Source organism: Tenrec ecaudatus, chromosome 7 (genome assembly GCF_050624435.1).
Source record: "Tenrec ecaudatus isolate mTenEca1 chromosome 7, mTenEca1.hap1, whole genome shotgun sequence".
Taxonomy (NCBI): Eukaryota; Metazoa; Chordata; class Mammalia; order Afrosoricida; family Tenrecidae; genus Tenrec; species Tenrec ecaudatus.
Genome location: NC_134536.1, coordinates 17,165,535 through 17,183,614, shown reverse-complemented (window position 1 = coordinate 17,183,614; position 18,080 = coordinate 17,165,535). Strand labels below are relative to the sequence as shown.

General features: G+C 49.1%; 1 protein-coding gene and 1 pseudogene across 4 annotated transcripts in view; both read left to right on the top strand.

Moving 5' to 3' along the window:
• Positions 1-11,184, top strand: part of PLEKHG1 (pleckstrin homology and RhoGEF domain containing G1) — a 251,790-nt gene extending 240,606 nt beyond the window's left edge. For all 4 annotated transcript variants that reach the window (XM_075554381.1, XM_075554382.1, XM_075554380.1 and 1 more), the window contains one exon: positions 7,756-11,184. In XM_075554381.1, the coding sequence (XP_075410496.1) occupies positions 7,756-8,807 (1,052 nt within the window). In that variant the 3' untranslated portion in view covers positions 8,808-11,184. The remainder of the gene's footprint in view (positions 1-7,755) is intronic.
• Positions 11,185-16,538: 5,354 nt separating this feature from the next.
• On the top strand, positions 16,539-17,111 carry LOC142452646 (protein S100-A10 pseudogene; annotated as a pseudogene).
• The last annotated feature ends 969 nt before the right edge of the window (positions 17,112-18,080 follow it).

Below are 18,080 nucleotides of genomic sequence, written 5' to 3'. Positions count from 1 at the left end.
TATAAAGCCAGTCTGGGAACAGGTGCGGATGCAGCATCTTGATCACAGCACTGAGGCTTGGCCAGGTGAATGCACTGAGTGGCCTTTCTTTGGGATGAATTTCTTTCTCTCCATGGCAAGCGGGGGGTAGCAGAAGAGATAGTCAACTTCTAAGTAAATCTGGATGTTGGGTTTTTGTTTGACTTCTTTTTGTATGAGAATGTTTCCAAAATAACTCTTTGATCTTTATTAGAACTAATTATGAGGAGCTCTAGTGGCATGGTGGTTACACATGAGCTGCTAACCTCAAGGTCAGCAGTTCAAAACCACCAGCTGCTTCACAAGAGAAAGGTGGCGCTTTCTACTCTCGTAGAGTTACAGTCTCAGAAAACCCACAGGGGCAGTTCAGCCCTGCCCCACAGGGTCGATATGAGTCAGAATTGACTCGATGGCAGTAAGTTTGGTTTAAGTAGAGCTAATTATAGATGGTGCCCTGGTGGTATAGTGGTTACTCATAGGGCTGCGCTCCGCATGGTCGGCAGTTCAAAACTAGCAGGCCCTCTGGAGAAAGACTGGGCTTTCTGCTCCCGTGCACAGTTACAGGCTCAGAAACCCACAGGGGTCACTATGAGTCTATGTTGACTTGATGTCAGTGGGAGAGAGGAAGAACCAAGTGAGTGACTGTCAAGTCATCACTGATTTGGCCTCCCCTGTGTGCTGGAGAAGAACTGCACCCACAGGACTTGTAATGGGTTTTTATTTCAAAGTAGATCGCCTGCACTTTGGCGATTAGACAGTTACATTTCTCTGTAGTCACGGAAGTTATGCCCTGGAATAATTTGGCTACATGAAGGATTTCACACTCGCCTTTGAATTGTGTGTGCGTGTGTGTTTAAATAAAGTAAAGGTTTAAAGTGTTTCTGTATGAATGTGAGCTAGAACAGGCCACTTGTGTTTTTCTCCATGCAGTAGTATGGTAAGCTTGAAGCCATTGACATCCGTATCTAAAGCTGGTGTTGTTAAGTGGTTGAGTAACTGCCCCACGTTCCCTGCTGGACTATTCTTTTCAAACATAGGTGGCAAGTGGAAGCAGTTGAGTATTAACAAATTCACAACAAACTACTAACTGTATCTGGGCTGGACCCAGAATTCATGGTAGCTCTTTTCAGAATGAGAGAGGATATGACAGTGATTGTTGGCAGAATATTATCATATAACATTGTACAGCAAGGAGCCCGGGTGCTGCTGTCAGGTAAGGTTTGGACTGCTAACCGTGAGGTCAGTGGTTCAAACCCACCAGCTGCTCCGAGGGGGAAAGCTAAGTGGATCTGATCCTGTGACAATGTATTGCCTCCGGAACCCTGTATGTAGGGCTAATGCAAGCAACCCTAGTGACATAACAGGTTACAAGTTGGACTGTTAACCACAAGGTCAGCAGTTTATATTCAGCGGCTGATCCAAGAGAGAAAAATGAGATTTTCTGTTCCCAGAAAGATTTACCTCCTCATAACCCTCTGGGGCTGTTCTCGTCTGTCAGATCGGTCCCCAGAGTCAGAATGGACTCAGAGGCGGTGAGTTTGAGGTTTGAGTGTGAGTCCGGAGTCCCTGGATGGCAGTGGGGTGGGGTTAATTGCCTGGGCTGCCTGGTTGTTTGGAAAATGGACTGGCCATTTTAAAAGCTAGAAACGTAACCTCCATGGAAGCGGGACCTTTCTAGAATGACTCCGGAGGTCCCCCACCCACCTTGCACGGCAGTTTTCTCTCCTTCAGGATTAACAGATTTACACTGGGGCTTTTTATTTTCTGGTTTTTGTTTTATGTTTTTTAGTCATTTTATTGGGGGCTCGTACAGCTCTTATCACAATCAATCCATCCATCCATTGTATCAAGCACATTTGTACATTTGTTGCCATCATCATTTTCAAAACATTTTCTTTCTACTTGAGCCCTTGGTATCAGCTTCTCATTTTTTCCCCATTCCTCTCCCACATCATGAACCCTTGAAAATTTATAAATTATTATTATTTTTTCATGTCTTACACTGACGAATGTCTCCCTTCACCCACTTTTCTCTTGTCCATCTCCCTGGGAGGGGGTGACAGGTAGATCGTTGTGATTTGTTCCCCTTTTCTCAATGTCGGTCCTGCGGGGTTTCTCGGTCCTGGGTTTCCAGCTCTTATCTGAACCCATGTACGTGCTCTGGTCCTTTTCCCTCCTGGTGTCTGGGATCCCACGGGATCTTTGCTTTGTGTGTGGGTCCTCCTCGACCCTGTGGGCAGAGGGCAGAGCTGGCCACGCCCATCTTCCAATAGCGATGTCGTCCCTGCGGTGTGGCAGGAGTACATCTCTGCGCCAGTACCCCCACCGCCACCCCCCGCATCTGGGTGGCCCGAGACCACTTCTGGTGCCCACTTGGCTTGCAACCAGTTGACGCGATGCCCCTTTTCTCTCTCTCCTTTATCCGGGCGCAGGACGTCGTAACCGAATGGACCGGTTCTCCAGACTGCTTCGTGTGGGCCTTGCCACTTTGCCTGGAGCTTGCTCTCGGTGTTGTGCAGAAGGAGGAGCGCCCTATTCACCTGCCGAAACACTCGAGCACCTCTGTTGAACGCTCTAGCCGGGGTCCGCGCGCCCCCAAGGCACATACCCGTCTAGAAAGCACCCAACCAGGTCTAGTCGCACCCCCATTGGGGAGCCTGGGGTAGCATGCTGGCCGGCCTGTCCTCTGCAGCCCTGAATGCCTTTGGGGGCTCATTCTGTGGTGCTCTGTGCACAAGGGCGGGGGGGAATTCCACAGGAACATGAGAAAGCAACCCTCCCCATGACATACCAGAGAGGCCAAGTAACTGTTCTGTGCTTTGTCACTCTCCTGCAAACCTCAGAAATCAAGGGGTTAATCCTCTGCCTGAGAGCCCCGTGCTTCATACGCCCCTAAATAAGGATTGATCCCAGTTTATACCTGCAGTCCTGAGAATCCTTCTACCCTTTAAACCTGTAAAAAGAAAGGGGAACGAGCCAGTCAGCCCTGGATCGGTCCTGTTCTGTGGAGCCTGCTGGTATCAGAACTAAGGACCAGGGGGGACTGTGGCCAGCTGTCAGCCAGAGGCTTCATGGCTAGCTAGCTGTTCCCTGTACATCTGGCTAAGGGAATCCTCTTAGTGATAGATGTCACTACCTATCAAGGAGCCCTGCTGGCACAGTGGGTTAAGAGCGCAGCTACATCAGCAGTTCAAGACCACCAGCCGCTGGCTGGCAGAAAGATGAGGCTGTCAGCTCCCAGAAAGTTTCAGAGTCTAGAAAACCTGAAGGTGCCGTTCTCCTCTGACCTGTAGGAAATGACTCGATGGCATTGGGTGGTAGGTTGCTGTCTTCCATTCATATTGGCGTCCAGTTTTAGGCTCTCGTACAACGTCAAGCTGACACATAGAAATACTTGCAGGGCATAGTGTGTTGACATCATGTGTTGCTTTCTGGTCAAAGTTGTTGATGGGCAACTCTGTTACCCAAAGATAAGCTGCGCCTGTTAGGCATGATCGACGGCTGACCCAGGTGAAACACTTGACCGCTAGCAGAAAGGTTGGCAGTTCAAACCCACCAGCAGTGCCTCCAAAGAAAGGCCTGGCAGTCAGTTTCTGAGAGGCGGTGGCTTTGGAACCTCTGTGGAGCACGGTTCTGCTCTGAATCAGAGAACTGACTCCACAGCCAACCACAGCGTGAGTTGTCTCCGGGAGCCACGGCTGTCGTCTTTGCAGCCATGCCCGGCTCTCCTGGCCGCCTGCCCACTCCCGGTGCTCTGGCCTCCAGGGAAACACATCCCTTTTTATAGCACTCTGTTAAAACTACGAGGCTGGCTGTTGGAAAACCGCCTCAGTCATGAAGTAGCCATTAAGACCCTGCAGCCTCGAGCTATGTGACGTGTTCTGTAGGGGCTTGAGCAAAATGTACGATGTTGTTCTTCAAGATCAGAAGTTCATGGACACACTGGAGTAATCAACTCTTGTTGTTTGGTGCCATTGAGTTGATTCCGACTCATCGGGACCCTGTGTGCAGTGGAGGGAAGCGTTGCCCGGGCCTGTGCCCCCCACACAGTGTGATGGCCGGAGGGGTCACTGTTGCAGCTCCAGCATTAGTCCGTCCGGTCGAGGGGCTTTCTCTCTTCCGCTGATCCCTCTACTGAGAATGATGTCCTTCTCCAGGGACTGGTCTCTCTCGATAACATGCCCAAAGTATGTGAGACAAAGTCTCGCCGTCCTTCTAAGCTTCTAAGGAGTACTCTGGCTGTGTTTCTTCCAAGAACAATAATAAACTAGCCCATACAAAACAACTAGCAAGAGAGAGAAAGAGAGAGAGAGAGAGAGAGAGAGAGAGAGAGAGAGAGAGTGTGTGTGTGTGTGTGTGTGTGTGTGTACACGCAACCAATAGCTAAGTATGTGGCACACACTACATATATAAGATGAGAGAAATCAATTAAAGGATTCCTGGGAAGGAAAGGACGTAAAGCTAAGCTCGCTGCCATCAAGTCCATTTGACTTGTAGTGACCCTGTGGGACAGAGTAGGACTGTCCCTGTGTGTTTCCAATACTGTAAATCTTTATGGGAGCAGAAAACCTGACCTTTCTCCCCCAGAGCAGCTGGTGGGTTAGAACTACTGAATGTGCACTTCTCAGGCCAACCAGTAGCCCACCATGCCACCAGGGTTCCTTGGGCTTAAAGCTGGTCTTGGGAAATGAATGGGTTTTGATTAAGCAAAGGGAGGGGAGTGCGTGATAAGACAACCATCAACCCATAGCCCTTCGGCTTATAGAGACCCTGTAGGGCTTCCAGCAGTTTCTAAAGGTAGCACCTTTATGGGAGAAGAAAGCCTCATCTTTCTCCCACTGAGTGACTGGTGGGTTTGAACTGCTGACCTTGCAGGTAGCACCCCACGTTACCACCTGGCCCCTTAAGGAGGACAAAGGCATGAGGAATTCTGAGGGTATTTTAGATTGATACACCCGTCTGTGCTTTGACGTCGAGTTGGTGGTTCTTACAAGACTTTATAGTTACGTTCTGCTACTCGGATAATTCAGCTGATTTTTCTTTTTTCCTCCTTTTCCGAAATGATCACCATGTTGGGACTTAGTGGAAGTTCAGAGTCTTCATGACTCAGCGGCGCCACCGAGCGACAGATGAGTAGGAGTTTGGCAGCACCGTCTGACCACGGACTGCCATGTCAGCCAGTGACCAGGTTCAAAGGTCCAGCTGCCTCCGGTTAAGCTTCCTAGTTGATGAGACCCGTGGCTCACGCAGGCACAGGAGTTAAGCCAGCAGGCCTGCTCCCGGACTTCCTTAGAGATTCACAGCATATAAGCCCCGCAGGCCAGGGCTGCTCTGTCCTACAAGGTGGCTGTGGGTCAGAATCGACTCCGTGACAGTACGCTCGGTTTGGGGGTGGTTCAGGTGGCAAACAAGGGATCCCTGAAGGCTTGGTTGTCAAATGCTTATCTGTTAAAAGAAAAGTTGATGGCTTGAACCTTCTAGCTCAGCGATTCTCAACCTGTGGGTCGCGGCCCCTTTGGCGGGGGTCAAACGACCCTTTCACAGGGGTCGCCTGATTCATCACAGTAGCAAAATGACAGAGATGAAGTAGCAATGAGAATCATTTGATGGTTGGGGTCAGCACCACATGAGGAACTTTAGGAAAGGGTGGAGAGCCGCTGCTCTAGCTGCTCAGCAGGAGAAGGATGGGTCGGTCTACCTTCTGTAAGGAAGACGGCCTTGGAGACTCGGGGCACTTCTACTTGGTCCTGGAGGGATTGCTGTGAGCTGGAATCTACCTGACAGCAGCGGATTGGGGAATTGGCAGATATATAGCCTTTGAGATCTCTCAAGTGTATGGCTAGATCTAAGTTAGGACTAAGAGCATGTACTATGGCCTTGAAAAAGTAGCATTCCCATTTTTGTTACTAGAAATTCTGAATTAATTGTCCTGTAGGCATCCTGGAGTTCTTGGCATCGTGGTTATGAATCGGGCTGCTGAGGTCAGCACTTGGAAACCACCAGCCACTCTCAGAGAAAGACAGCCTTTCTACTCCCATTAAGAGTTTCCCAGAGGCAGTTCTAGCCTGCCCTGTAGGGTCGCTATGAGTCGGCGTCAACTCGGCGGCAGTGAGTTTTATATATATTTGTCCCCAGGAGTCCCGGTGGCACAGTGGGTTCATAATACTAGCAGCTTTGGGCTTCTGACTGCCCGGACAGCAGTCCCAAGCCACCAGTCACTCCAAGGGAGAAAGATGGGGTGCCCTACACCCATAAGGATTTTCAGTCTAGGAAATGCACAGGGCCCGTTCGATTGTGTGCTGTTGTGTTGCAATGAGTCACCAGCGACTCCAAGGCAATGCGTTTGGTTTGGGTTTGCAGGTGCCGGTTAGGAGTGGAGTGGGGACTCCGTGCGGTGCGTTAGGCCCTTCCCACGACTTGGGATTTGAAGACTCAAAGCTTCTGAACAGGAAATCGATCAAGGAAGTAGGTTTTCTGTCCTCATGGAAGACACTTAAAAATGAATAAAATAGGAGAACCTCAGCTGAGGATTTAATTTAAATGTATTTAATAATTTACCATATATACTCGAGTATAAGCCGACCCGACTATCAGCCAAGGCACCTGATTTCACCTCAGGAACTGCATTAGTAACGTGCTGAAAAACTCGGCTCATGCACAAGTATATGCGGTACTAACGACAGGTTACTGAGAGCAGAAAGAGCATACCGAGGGAGAAAACATCATACCGCCGGGTGTTTGCTGCGTGGTGCAAGCCCAGCCCAGATCCGGCAGACGTGGCTCGTGTGCTTGTGGGATGTAGGCTGGCCCAGTGGGTCCTGTCGTGGGAGGAGGGAAAACAAGAAGCAGCTCTTAAAATTGCCATCTTCCGGCTCCTATGCCGGCCCAAGAGAACCCAGATTCTGCCCATAGCACAATGTAGCCAATGCCTTTAGAAACATCTGCCCTCAGAAGTGGGGCCGAGGGAGAATGCCTTACTGCTTCGTTTTCAATAGCAGCAGCTTTCTGGAATCGGCTGCCAAGAACTCCCCTGGAATGAGACTACGGAACACTGGCTTCTCCACTAGATGCTCAGATGATGTGGTCGCCATGCCCTGGAGGCACCGGCCTAGGGCCCCTGCCTCGGTGTCGGGAAGACGAAGTGGACCGGCCACTACGTGTGGTTTCAAAGTACTGCCAGGGGGGATGTGCTGTGGACATTGGATGCCCTCCTGGCAGTGGCTGTGGAGGGCTGTCTGGAACCAGGCAGGGTGGGCCGGGGCAGCCGCCACGAACAGCCTCCTCTGACATGGGGTCAGGGCGTGGCCTTGGTGCTGTGGGTTGTGCTCTTGCTTCTGTGGGTGACTGCTTGTGGTCCTGCTCACTGGCCAGGGCTTCTAGCCAGGCCTGTTTTCAGCATTGGCACCACCGCCCCTGCTTCAAAGAACAGTGGAAATGTTTATGACCCAATAACAAACACTTGCAAACATTGCCAAGATGAAAGGAGCCAGAATCAGTTCAAAGGAAGAGGGCTTATAGGTAACAGTTCCATTGCTTTTAACCTGGGTGGGCATACTCCTGTGTGGTACTTGGTATTCAGTGCTGACTCATCCTCAGAGAATGGGCCTGTCTTCCGTTTAAGGGTTTTTGTGGGTTTTTTAATGTGTTGATTTGAATATGATGTTGTTCTTTTTTAATTTTGCGTGCAGAAACAGTCCTAGCTGTCGATATTTATATGCTTCCATATTTGCCTTCCAGGTGCCAGGATTGCTGAGTATTCCCAACTGTATGACCAGATTGTGTTCAGAGACTCCCCCCCGAAGCTCCAGAAGGATGGCTGGGCCCGCCAGCAAACCTCCCCCAGCCTCCGATCGTCACCCCCTTGCCAGGCTCCACCGGGTCCTGAAGACTGGCTTCTGCACTCCACCTACAGTAACGGAGAATTAGCAGACTTCTGGCCCCAGCCAGGGCACGACTCGAAGTCCAAATATTCCACTGTGGACACCCGTTCCAAGAGTGCCCCAAGACAGCTGTCCGCCGCCTGCTCCGTGCCTTCTCTCCAAACCGCCCACCCTCGGCCGGCCCCCCCACAGAGACGCAGCATGGTCCCCAGCCAGCCCTCCGAGGAGAAGGCCTGTCAGGGCCCCGGTTACAGCTCCCTGGGCCGCAAAGGAAGCGGTGTTTCACCCCAGCCTTACCACAGGTCCCAGTCCTCCTCCTCCATCCTGATCAGCCAGTCGGCGGACTCCATCAGCTATGCCGACGAGCCGGGGAAGCAGCCGCTGCCGCCCGTCCTCAGAAGCTCCGGGTGTGACGGGTCCCCGGATCTGCCCCTGGGGGGTGCCGACCCCGGGAAACGGCCGGAGCTCACGCTCCAAGACTCGCAGAAAGTTCTGGTCGTGAACAGGAATCTCCCATTGAGTGCCCAGCTGGCGACCCAGCACTACTTTTCCAACTTCAAGGAGACCGACGGAGACGAAGATGACTACGTGGAGGTCAAGTCCGAAGAAGATGAGGCCGAGGTCGCCCTCATTTGGGGTCAGAGAAGGCAGTCGGACCCGCAGGTAGCCATGGAGGCTGAGGCCGCTGGGAACGAGCTCGGCAGCTGCACCCCTCACTCCTTAAGCAGCCCGTGCACCCCCAAAAAGGCGCCCAACAGCCAGCTCGGCCTGCCGCCCTACCTGACGGCCTACAGTGATTCTGACAAGCTGGATGGTTATCTCTGGAGGGGGCCATCGCCCAACCAACAAAACATCGTGCAGTCGCTGCGGGAAAAGTTCCAGTGTCTCAGTTCAAGCAGCTTTGCCTGACCTGCTTGCTAAGCAGCTGCCCGAACTGACCTTTTCCTCGGCCGGTGAGGTCCAGACACTGATGGAGGGGGGTTTGACATGTACCAGGTGAAAGCAGTTTTGTACCACCCTGACTGACCGACCGACCCGGGCGTGCACGGCTCACCCCTCCACAGCACAACGTTGTGACTGGCAGATGCAGCCAGTGTGGCCCCGTACCACGTGCCGGCATCAAGGGTTTGCTGCCTCCCGTGTGGGTCGCCTGCCGGCCTGCTTCATGTAAGGCAAGCTTGCCTGACTGTGTTGAGGCTCTTTGTTTGTTACCTTCATGTGCCAGCCATGATCCTTTGTTCCCCCTTCCCCAGCCTGACCGCAAGGTCCAGATGCTAGAAAATACCATCACCGTCTGCGCCGTCTCTGGAAGCCAGGAGAAGCTTTATCCTGAGACTCCGAGAGGGCCAGGGGGCTTGTTCCATTGTTTTCCAAGGGAAGCAAACTAAAGTTGGATTAAGAAACCCTGCCTCGTCTGGCATCTCCGGCGCGTCCCGGGGAAGGTCCTACGAAGTTATTCGCCTGAGCGCCACACCTGGACGTGCCCGTTTCAGGGTCTCCGTGCTGGGGCCCTACCTCCCTTCGTGCTGCAGAAAGCGTGTGACTGATGAAGACGGGGTGCAACAGGACCAGTTTGCTCGAATCAGTTTGCTTGTTCCTGGACAAGGCGTGGATAATGTGCTGCTCGTGTTTTCTGTTTTATGATTTCTAGGATGGAAGGAATGAATTCCGATCCATAGCCTAAAAAAAAAAAAGAAAGAAAGAATCATGTTGGCTGGCGGGCAGATTGAGCGAGTTAGGAGAAAAGGTGGGCAGACACGTGAGACGGGATGTATTTTATCCTCCTGTGACAGGGAAGATTTAACACGCCAACCCATGCAAAGGGAGCCAGGTGCTAACATGAGCCAACATGCTCTGTAGCCGCTGGTTTTCCGAAGTCCCGGTGTGAGTCCTACATCCAGCTCACGTGGCCTCAATCCTCTTCTGAGGACTCACTGGCTGCAGGGAGGTGGTAAGAGATTTGTTTGCCGTGCCGGCCCCAGCCTGGGGAACCTTTTCCAATGTTTTGAGACAGACCAGGACAGGCTCGTCTTTGGTTACTAAGTTTTAACTAACGGCAGCATCTTTGAGTGTTGGGACTCCCTCCTGAGGAAAGGAGCAGAGAAACAAAGGCAAGACCCAGTTTTAAAAAATAAAATTATAAAGCAAAGGCATAAAAGGATAAATAAAAGAAGGAAGAACTATTGCTGCTTTCTAAAAGATCTTCTTATTGACGAGGCCAGTGGATACGGCAGAACGTTTCTCAGACTTGGTCTTTTGGTTTAGGCAGTTTCACATCTGGCCCCTGTCGCCCCTCTCTGTCTTCTAAGAAGGTCCATGTGAGGGGAAGGAGGGCTGCCTTTTCGTTGACCTGGAAGCAGTGATTCGCATTAGTGACTTCTCCCATAGCTTCTTCTTGTTCCTTTTAAATCATCTTCCTCTTGCTCTTAACATAATACGTGGCCATCCTCACAAGTAGGTACCTAAGGAATCCTTTTTTTATTTTTCCAATAACCACAACATGGCCCAAATTTCTTCTCCAAACTGTAAACCATTACTGGATAGCTAGCATGGTTCTTCTAGAAACATCCCTGCTTTCCATTTCCTTCATTTAAATATCATGCAAGTTTTTAAGATTCATATCTGGGAAGGGAGGTATGTCTTTAGCGTTGTGAGAGGTATTTGTAAATGCTTTTGCATTAACTTAAAAAATAAGTAAAACTCACCGAAACCTCCTTGCTCCAGGAATGCACTTTTCTACGTTAGTTTTTTACTTTATGGGACCCAGATTCTGCCTTCTTCATATCACTGTTCCGTCTGCATCTCGGAAGGTGTGTATTCTTCTCGGCAGCGGCTTCCCATACTGCCTGGCTTTGCCTTGGGAGGACGCTCCCCTGATTACAGGGATGTCAGACTGTCCCAACATGGGGGGGGAGGAGCGGGGGGGCTTCGGGTTCCAGAACAAGCCTGTCTGCTAAGCATTCACCAGTAACTTCGTTCGGCCAGGATGCAGGGTTTGGAGCTGTGTGTTCCTATGTCATTACATTCCTATTTTCCCTCAAAGTTACAGTTTTGTTTAAAACGGGGTTTTTGTTTGTTTTTGGAAATGGGTTGGGGTGTATATAATTGGGCAGGGGAAGTTAGGTATACTTATTAGGTCCCTGTATTCGGTCTTCTTTCTTTTTTTTAGTACACTTTCACCTACTCTGAAAAAAAATGCATCTAGGAAAACATAGTTTAAATACTGTATATAAGATCATGAAAATTAGTCATGCCCATTATTTAATAAAGTTTCTAAGACATCGTGTACTGACAGTGTGATCAATGTGTTTACTGTGGGAAGCTATTCCTGTGTCCAAGCTACTGTGTCCAAGTTACTGTGTCCAAGCTATTCCTCTCCCTGCCTCCCCGCCCCCACCGCCACGTTTCCCTAGAATCCTGTGTCCTGGCCGGGCAGCAGTTCACGAGGTAGCTTGGGGACGTGTGTCCCAGTGGACAGTATGACAGACTGCTTTTCAGATCTTTGCCTGACTTTCGAAATGCAGACAGTTTCCGGGTTACGGACGTCCTGTTCTGTATCCCCTTCAGTGGTTAAAGTGGGCGCCACGTAGCATGTCACAACCCAATCGTGAGAGCCTTGTGATGTCAAAGATGATTGTGTATCTGGAAGCACCTCCTTCGTGGTTCTTATGCATAGAACAGTACCCTGCATACTGTAGGCATAGGTTCCCAGGCTTATTCGGCCTACTGCCACTTTTGCAGGAAAAAAAATTTGCTCAGTGGCCTCCTGGCAGTTAAAAACACTATCCTACTGTCGTGAAGCCAGAATAAAGTATAGGTATCTGCTTTTGCAACCTCCCCTCCTGCCTATCCCTGGGCCCCCCGGGAGCAATATGGCCCACTCTGGGAGATGGTGCTGTGTAACATAGAAACATGCTGGGTGCTAGATAAGAATGGCACCCCACTGTTCGGTCTTATCTAAAAAGTGCTACTGAAGGCTGGCTATTGTCCGAGGGCTACCTGCAGATTTCTACCTATAGACTTCTTTGCATCTCACCTCCTTTCTAGAAGTTGAATTTGTTTCTCTTATGAAGTCTTGCATTCCTTTCAATCCTCCGGTATGGAATTCGTCTCTGAAGAATTAAAAGTCAGGGACTCCTTCGCTGACTGAAGCCTAGAAATGAAAGGCAGCCATTGGAAAAGAAAGTTTTTCCACTCTGGGCAGGACCTTCAGGGCCACCTGCAGGGTCAGGTAGAAGACAAGGCTCCACGGAGCAAGGCCAGAGGCCTCCAGTGAAGGCGCGTGCAGCGCGCGGATGAAAACAGAATGGCTCCCACCTTGCTCGCTTCTCCGGCCCGGGACTGCAGTGTGTGACAGCAAGCTCTTGCCCAAGCTGCTGACCAGATGGCTTCTGAACAGACTCCCACTTATTCCAGAATGTAGGGTGTGTGCCCTTCGGCCACCCCATGAGTTGGATATTGAGAAAATTTGCATTTCTAAAAGAAGAAACGGGAGCTCTCCTTGGATTGCCTTGGCCCTCTGTCATGATAATGGTTCTTCCTGTCTTTAAAAGCAGCCCAGAGGTGGGATGTGAATTATATGTTGATAAAACTTTCAATTAAATAAAAAACAGTCCAGACACACCCTTCCTAAGCCTACACATTGATCTTGGCAACACAATCAAGGAATGCCTTTGGACTCTTCTTCAGGGGGGTCACACAAATAGCTCTGGGGGGCAGTGGCCTGAACCAGATAAACTCAGATTCCCAGTCCCCACCCCAACTTTCCACCCTCCAGCACCATCAAAGCTCAAAAATGATGCCACCCCCCCGCAGCCTGTGAGGCCCACGAAGAAGTTATGTCACCATTCCTTCAAATGCCAGCTTCACCCTAAGTGAAGCAGGGCTTCCAGACAACAGATGGGTGGCTTCCAGCCCATAGCCACGCCGTGCACAACAGAAGGAAGCACTGTGCCCCGCCCTGCGCCTTCCTCACTACGGCCCTGTGCTTGAGCCCATTGGTGCAGCCACAGTGCCAGTCCATCTCCTGGAGGGCCTCCTCTCCTTCACCAACCGTGATGTCCTTGTCCAGACTGCCAAGAAGGAACAGGCTGTCCACTTCGGAGAAATTAGCCACAGAAAACCTTGTGGACATTAGCCAAACTGACCTCGACCGTGAGGACAGTTGTGAGAATAGCCCAGGAATGGACAGGATTGTGTTCCGTTGTGCCCGGGATCGCTCTGGGTCAGAGCGGAGTCCACAGCACCTAACAACAACTCCGAGAGCCCTTGATGGAGCCCTGGTGGTGGTGTGGTTACCTGTCGGGATGCTAACGGCAAAATCAGCGGTTTGAGAGCACCGGGTGGAAACGGCATGCCTTCTTGTCTGTTGTTCTTAGAACTCAGAAGGGATATAGCATCTGGCATCTTAAAGGCTTGAAGGTAAACAAGCGGCCATCTAGCTGAGAAGCAATAAAGCCCACATGGAAGAAGTACACTAGTCTGTGTGATCACGAGGTGTCGAAGGGATCAGGTATCAGGCATAGTCATATCATTGTGAATGAGGGGGAATGCAAAGTGGGGACCCAAAGCTAAGGTGATCGGACATCCAGCTTTTGGTGAGACAGTCCCAATTTGGAACAATTTTTCAAGTGTCTCGTGGCATTTTTTAAAAGTCCCAGTTTTTTTCAAGAATGCACGACAAGCTAGGGCGTACGGTTTTCAGCTGCCATGTGGCTATTTCGCCAGGATGTGAGTTTTACCAATGGTGTCCCGCTTTACTAATGTTAAAATCTGGCCACCTTACCCAAAGCCCATCTGTAGGCAACTGAACATCCCCTTACAGAAGGGTCACGGGTAGAAAACCAGCCAGTCAGATGCAGTGTAGCAACGATGAAACATACCACTTTCCTCTAGTTCCTAAATGCTTCCTCCCCACTCACAATCATGATCCCAATTCTACCTTGCAAATCTAGCTATACCAGAGGATGTACACAGGTACAGATAGGAACTGGAAACACGGGATCCAGGAAGGATGATCCCTTCAGGACCAGTGCTGAGAGTGGTGATACCGGGAGGGTGGAGTTGAAAGGGGGAACTGATTACAAGGATCTACATATAACCTCCTCTTTGGGGGATGGACAACAGAAAAGTGGGTGAAGGGAGATGTCGGACAGTGTAAGATATGGCAAAATAATTTATAAATTATCAAGGGTTCATGAGGGAGGGGGGAAATGAGCTGATGCCACGGGCTTACGTGGAGAGCAAATGTTTTGAGAATGATGAGGGTAATGAATGTACAAGTGTGCTTTATACAATTGATGTATATATGGTTTGTGATAAGAGTTGCATGAGCCCCCAATAAAATGATTTTTTTAAAAGAAAGAAAATATTACTTCTCCCGTGACCCTATGAACTCTGAACTCACTTTCATTGAGTCAATGCCAACTCATAGCAACCCTATAGGACAGGGTTGAATTGTCCCTATGGGCTTTCAAGACTGTAACTTTTTTAAAAACAAATAAATCATTTTATCGGGGACTCTTACAGTTCTTATACTGATACACACATCTACTGTATCGAGCACATTTGTACATATGTTGCCTTCATCATTTTCAAAATATTTTCTTTCTGTTTAAGCCCTTGGTATCAGCTTTTTCCCCTCCCTCCCCAACCCTCCCACCTTTATGGACCCCTGATAAATTTCAAACTATTATCATTTTCATATCTTACACTGGCTACTGTCTCCCTTCATCCATGTTATTGTTCATCCCCCTGGGGAGGGGGGGATTGTGCATCATTGTAGTTGGTTCCCCATTTCTCCCCCACCTTTCCCCTCCCCTCATGGTATTGATACTCCCATTGCTGTTACTGAGGGGTTTACCTGTCCTGGATTCCATGTTTCCAGAGCTCTTATCTGTACCAGTGTACATGCTCCAGTCTAGCCTGATTTGTAATGTAGAACTGGGGTCATGATCGGTGGGCGGGGGGGGTAGTATTAAAGACCTAGAGAAGTGTGTTCCATCGGTGCTGTGCTGCAACCTGACTGTCTCACCCTTTGCTTGTGACACTTCGGTGAGGGACTGTCCAATTGTCTTCAACTGGGCTTTGGGTCTCCACTCCTACCCCCATCATTTATATCGATATATTTATTTGGGGTCTTCTGATGCCTGATGCCTTATCACATCGATACCTCATGATCACACAGGCTGGTGTGCTTCTTCTATGTGGACTTTGTTGTTTCCCTGCTAAATGGCCACTTGTTTACCTTCAAGCCTTTAAGACCCCAGTCCTATATCTTTTGATAACCAAGCACCATCAGCTTACTTCACGATATTTGCTTATGCACCCATTTTGTCTTCATTTGGGGAAGTGAGCAACACAATGCCAGGTTGTTAGGACAAAGTGTTCTTGCATGGAGGGAATACTTGAACAGAGACCAAAGGCCCACCCAAAAATAATTCTTTTCTTTTTTTTCCTGAAGACTAATTCTTGACTGGAATAGAAGCATCATCTTTCTTCCGTGCAGCCGATGTCATTTTTAACTGCGGACGCTGCAGTTAACATGCCAGTGCATAACCACTACATCGCCAACTCTCCGTATGACCCTCTTAAGGGAGACTATTAATTTTCCTCTACCACCCAGCTGTCAGTTTGTCCTTCTGTGAAGGCGTGCACGTTCTCCTAACACTGGGAGCTACTTAAACCACCAAGCGGGTCGTCTAGGGTTGACAGGTTTCAGCAGATCTTCCAGACTAAGACAGACTAGGAAGAAAGAACCAGCCCGCATGTCATTCTGTTGAACATGAAGTCACTGAGTCAGGGCCAACTCAATGACAACAACAAAATGTCACAAAACGGGTTGTTGCATATGTCGTCATTAAAAGACATGATCCCAAATACTGTCCTTTCACGATTTCATACAGTAAGATACAATCATTGAAAAAGATGACTACACATACCGTGGTTGTGGTTGAAATTTTGCAGTTTGAAGTAGCACAAAGATTGAAATTAATAGTACTGTCTTTATGAAAGTGTTGTGGATGGATTTTATTTTATTTTTCACCCTTGTGTTGTGCTTTCTCATATAATTGAAGCATCATCTATTAAAGACATTTTCATTCTTACCATTAGAAATAAAGGTTGTTGTCAGTTGCCATCATGTCACCTCTTCGTCCAGGAAATCTTGTGTATAACAAAACAAAGCATTGTCTAGCCATGTGCCAGCTTCACAAGGTTTTACATATCTGAGCCCATTCTGGTGACTATTTGATCAGGTCATCTCATTGAAGGCTTCCCTTGCTTTCTCTGACCCCCCTTCTAGCTGACATGCAGTCCTTTCTTAAGGCTTGACCTTTCCTGATGATGGATCCAAAGCAAGCGAGAACTTTCACCATCCTTACTTCAAGGAGCTTTATGGTTTTATTTCTTGGCTCAAAGCAGAGAATCCCAGAAAGATGTTTACTTCTACTATGCCAAGGCTACCTGTGGTGCTAAATATGGATACTTTTGAGAAGAAGGGGAATTCTTCTTGTGTCATGAGCACGTCATTGCGCTTAGGTAGAACTTGTACATGGACCCAGAAGCAGTTGTGCAAACAGAACAAGGGAAGACTACGTGGTTTAAAATCAGGAAAGGGGCTCACTGGCCCTGCGTCCCGCCTCGCTGAGCGTCCGCCCCGCGCTTCCCGCCAAGACCTCGCCAAAATGCCGTCTCAAATGGAACATGCCATGGAAACAATGATGTTCACGTTCCACAAATTTGCTGGGGACAAATGCTACTTAACAAAGGAGGACCTGCGGGTACTCATGGAGAAGGAGTTCCCTGGATTTCTGGAAAACCAAAAAGACCCTCTGGCCGTGGACAAAATAATGAAGGACCTGGACCAGTGCCAAGATGGCAAAGTGGGCTTCCAGAGCTTCTTTTCCCTCATCGCCGGGCTCACCATCGCCTGCAACGACTATTTCGTCGTGCACATGAAGCAGAAGGGAAAGAAGTAAGACGAGGCAGACTGGAAGAATCGCTCCCACCCTGACCAGAGGGATCCCAAAGATTTGCTTTAGGGGTCTGTCCCCCAGCTTCTCCCCCATGAGGATTGCATGAGCGGGCTGGGGCCCTTTAGGATAACATGTACAAATCGAAGCCAAGTCCCATCTGATAAGTAGAGAAAGGAAAGTCAATTCCATGCCAGATAAGCATTTGATTTTTACATTGTTTGCGTCCTCTTGCCTACAATAAACAAACTCTTTTTTTAATACCTAAAAAAAAATCAGGAAAGGTGTGCAGCAGGACCGTATCGTTTCACCATACTTATCCCATGTGTATGCTGAGCAAATCATCAGAGAATCTGGAGTATGTGAAGAAGAATGTGGCATAGGGAATGGAAGAAGGCTTAGTAACATTCTGCAGTACACAGATCACTTAAGTTTGCTTGCTGGAAGTGAGGACTTCGAGCATTTGCTGATGAAGGTCAAGGGTTACAGTCTTCAATATGGATTATAACTCAATATAAAGATGACCAAAATCCTCACAACTGGACCAACAGATAACATCATGGTTGACAGATAAAACGATTGAAGCTGTGAAGGATTTCGGTTTGCTTGGATTCACAATCAATGCTAATGGAAGCCACAGCCAAGAGATCAAAAGACCCTGCATCGGGTAAGTCTGCTGCATAAGACCTCTTTCAAGCATTGAAAAACAAGGATGTTACTTTGAAAATGTGTTTCACAGAAGCCATGCTCTTTTTCACCGCCTCATATGCTTGTGAAAGTTGGACATTGAATAAGGAAGCCCAAAAAAGAATCTGCATTTGAATTAGGGTGTTGGCTAAAAACCTGGAACGTATCACGGGCTGCCCAAAGAACAAACAGACCTGTCTTGGAAGCCGTGCAGCCAGAAAGCTCTCTAGAGCTAAGGACGGCAAGACTTCCTCTCACGTGCTTTGGACATGTTGTCTGGAGAAACCAGTCCCTGGAGGATAGCATGCTTGGTAAAGTAGAAGGGCGGGGCGCGGGGGAGACCTTTGACAAGATGGAGTGGCTGCATCCATGGGCTTAAACATAAGAGCAATTGTGAGAATGGCACAGGGCTGGGCAGCGTCTCATTCTGTCGTCCATGGGGTCACTATGAGTCAGAGCCAACTCAACAGCACCTGACAACAACAGCAAGCTTTAGTTGTTCATTATTCTGGCAGTCTATGGC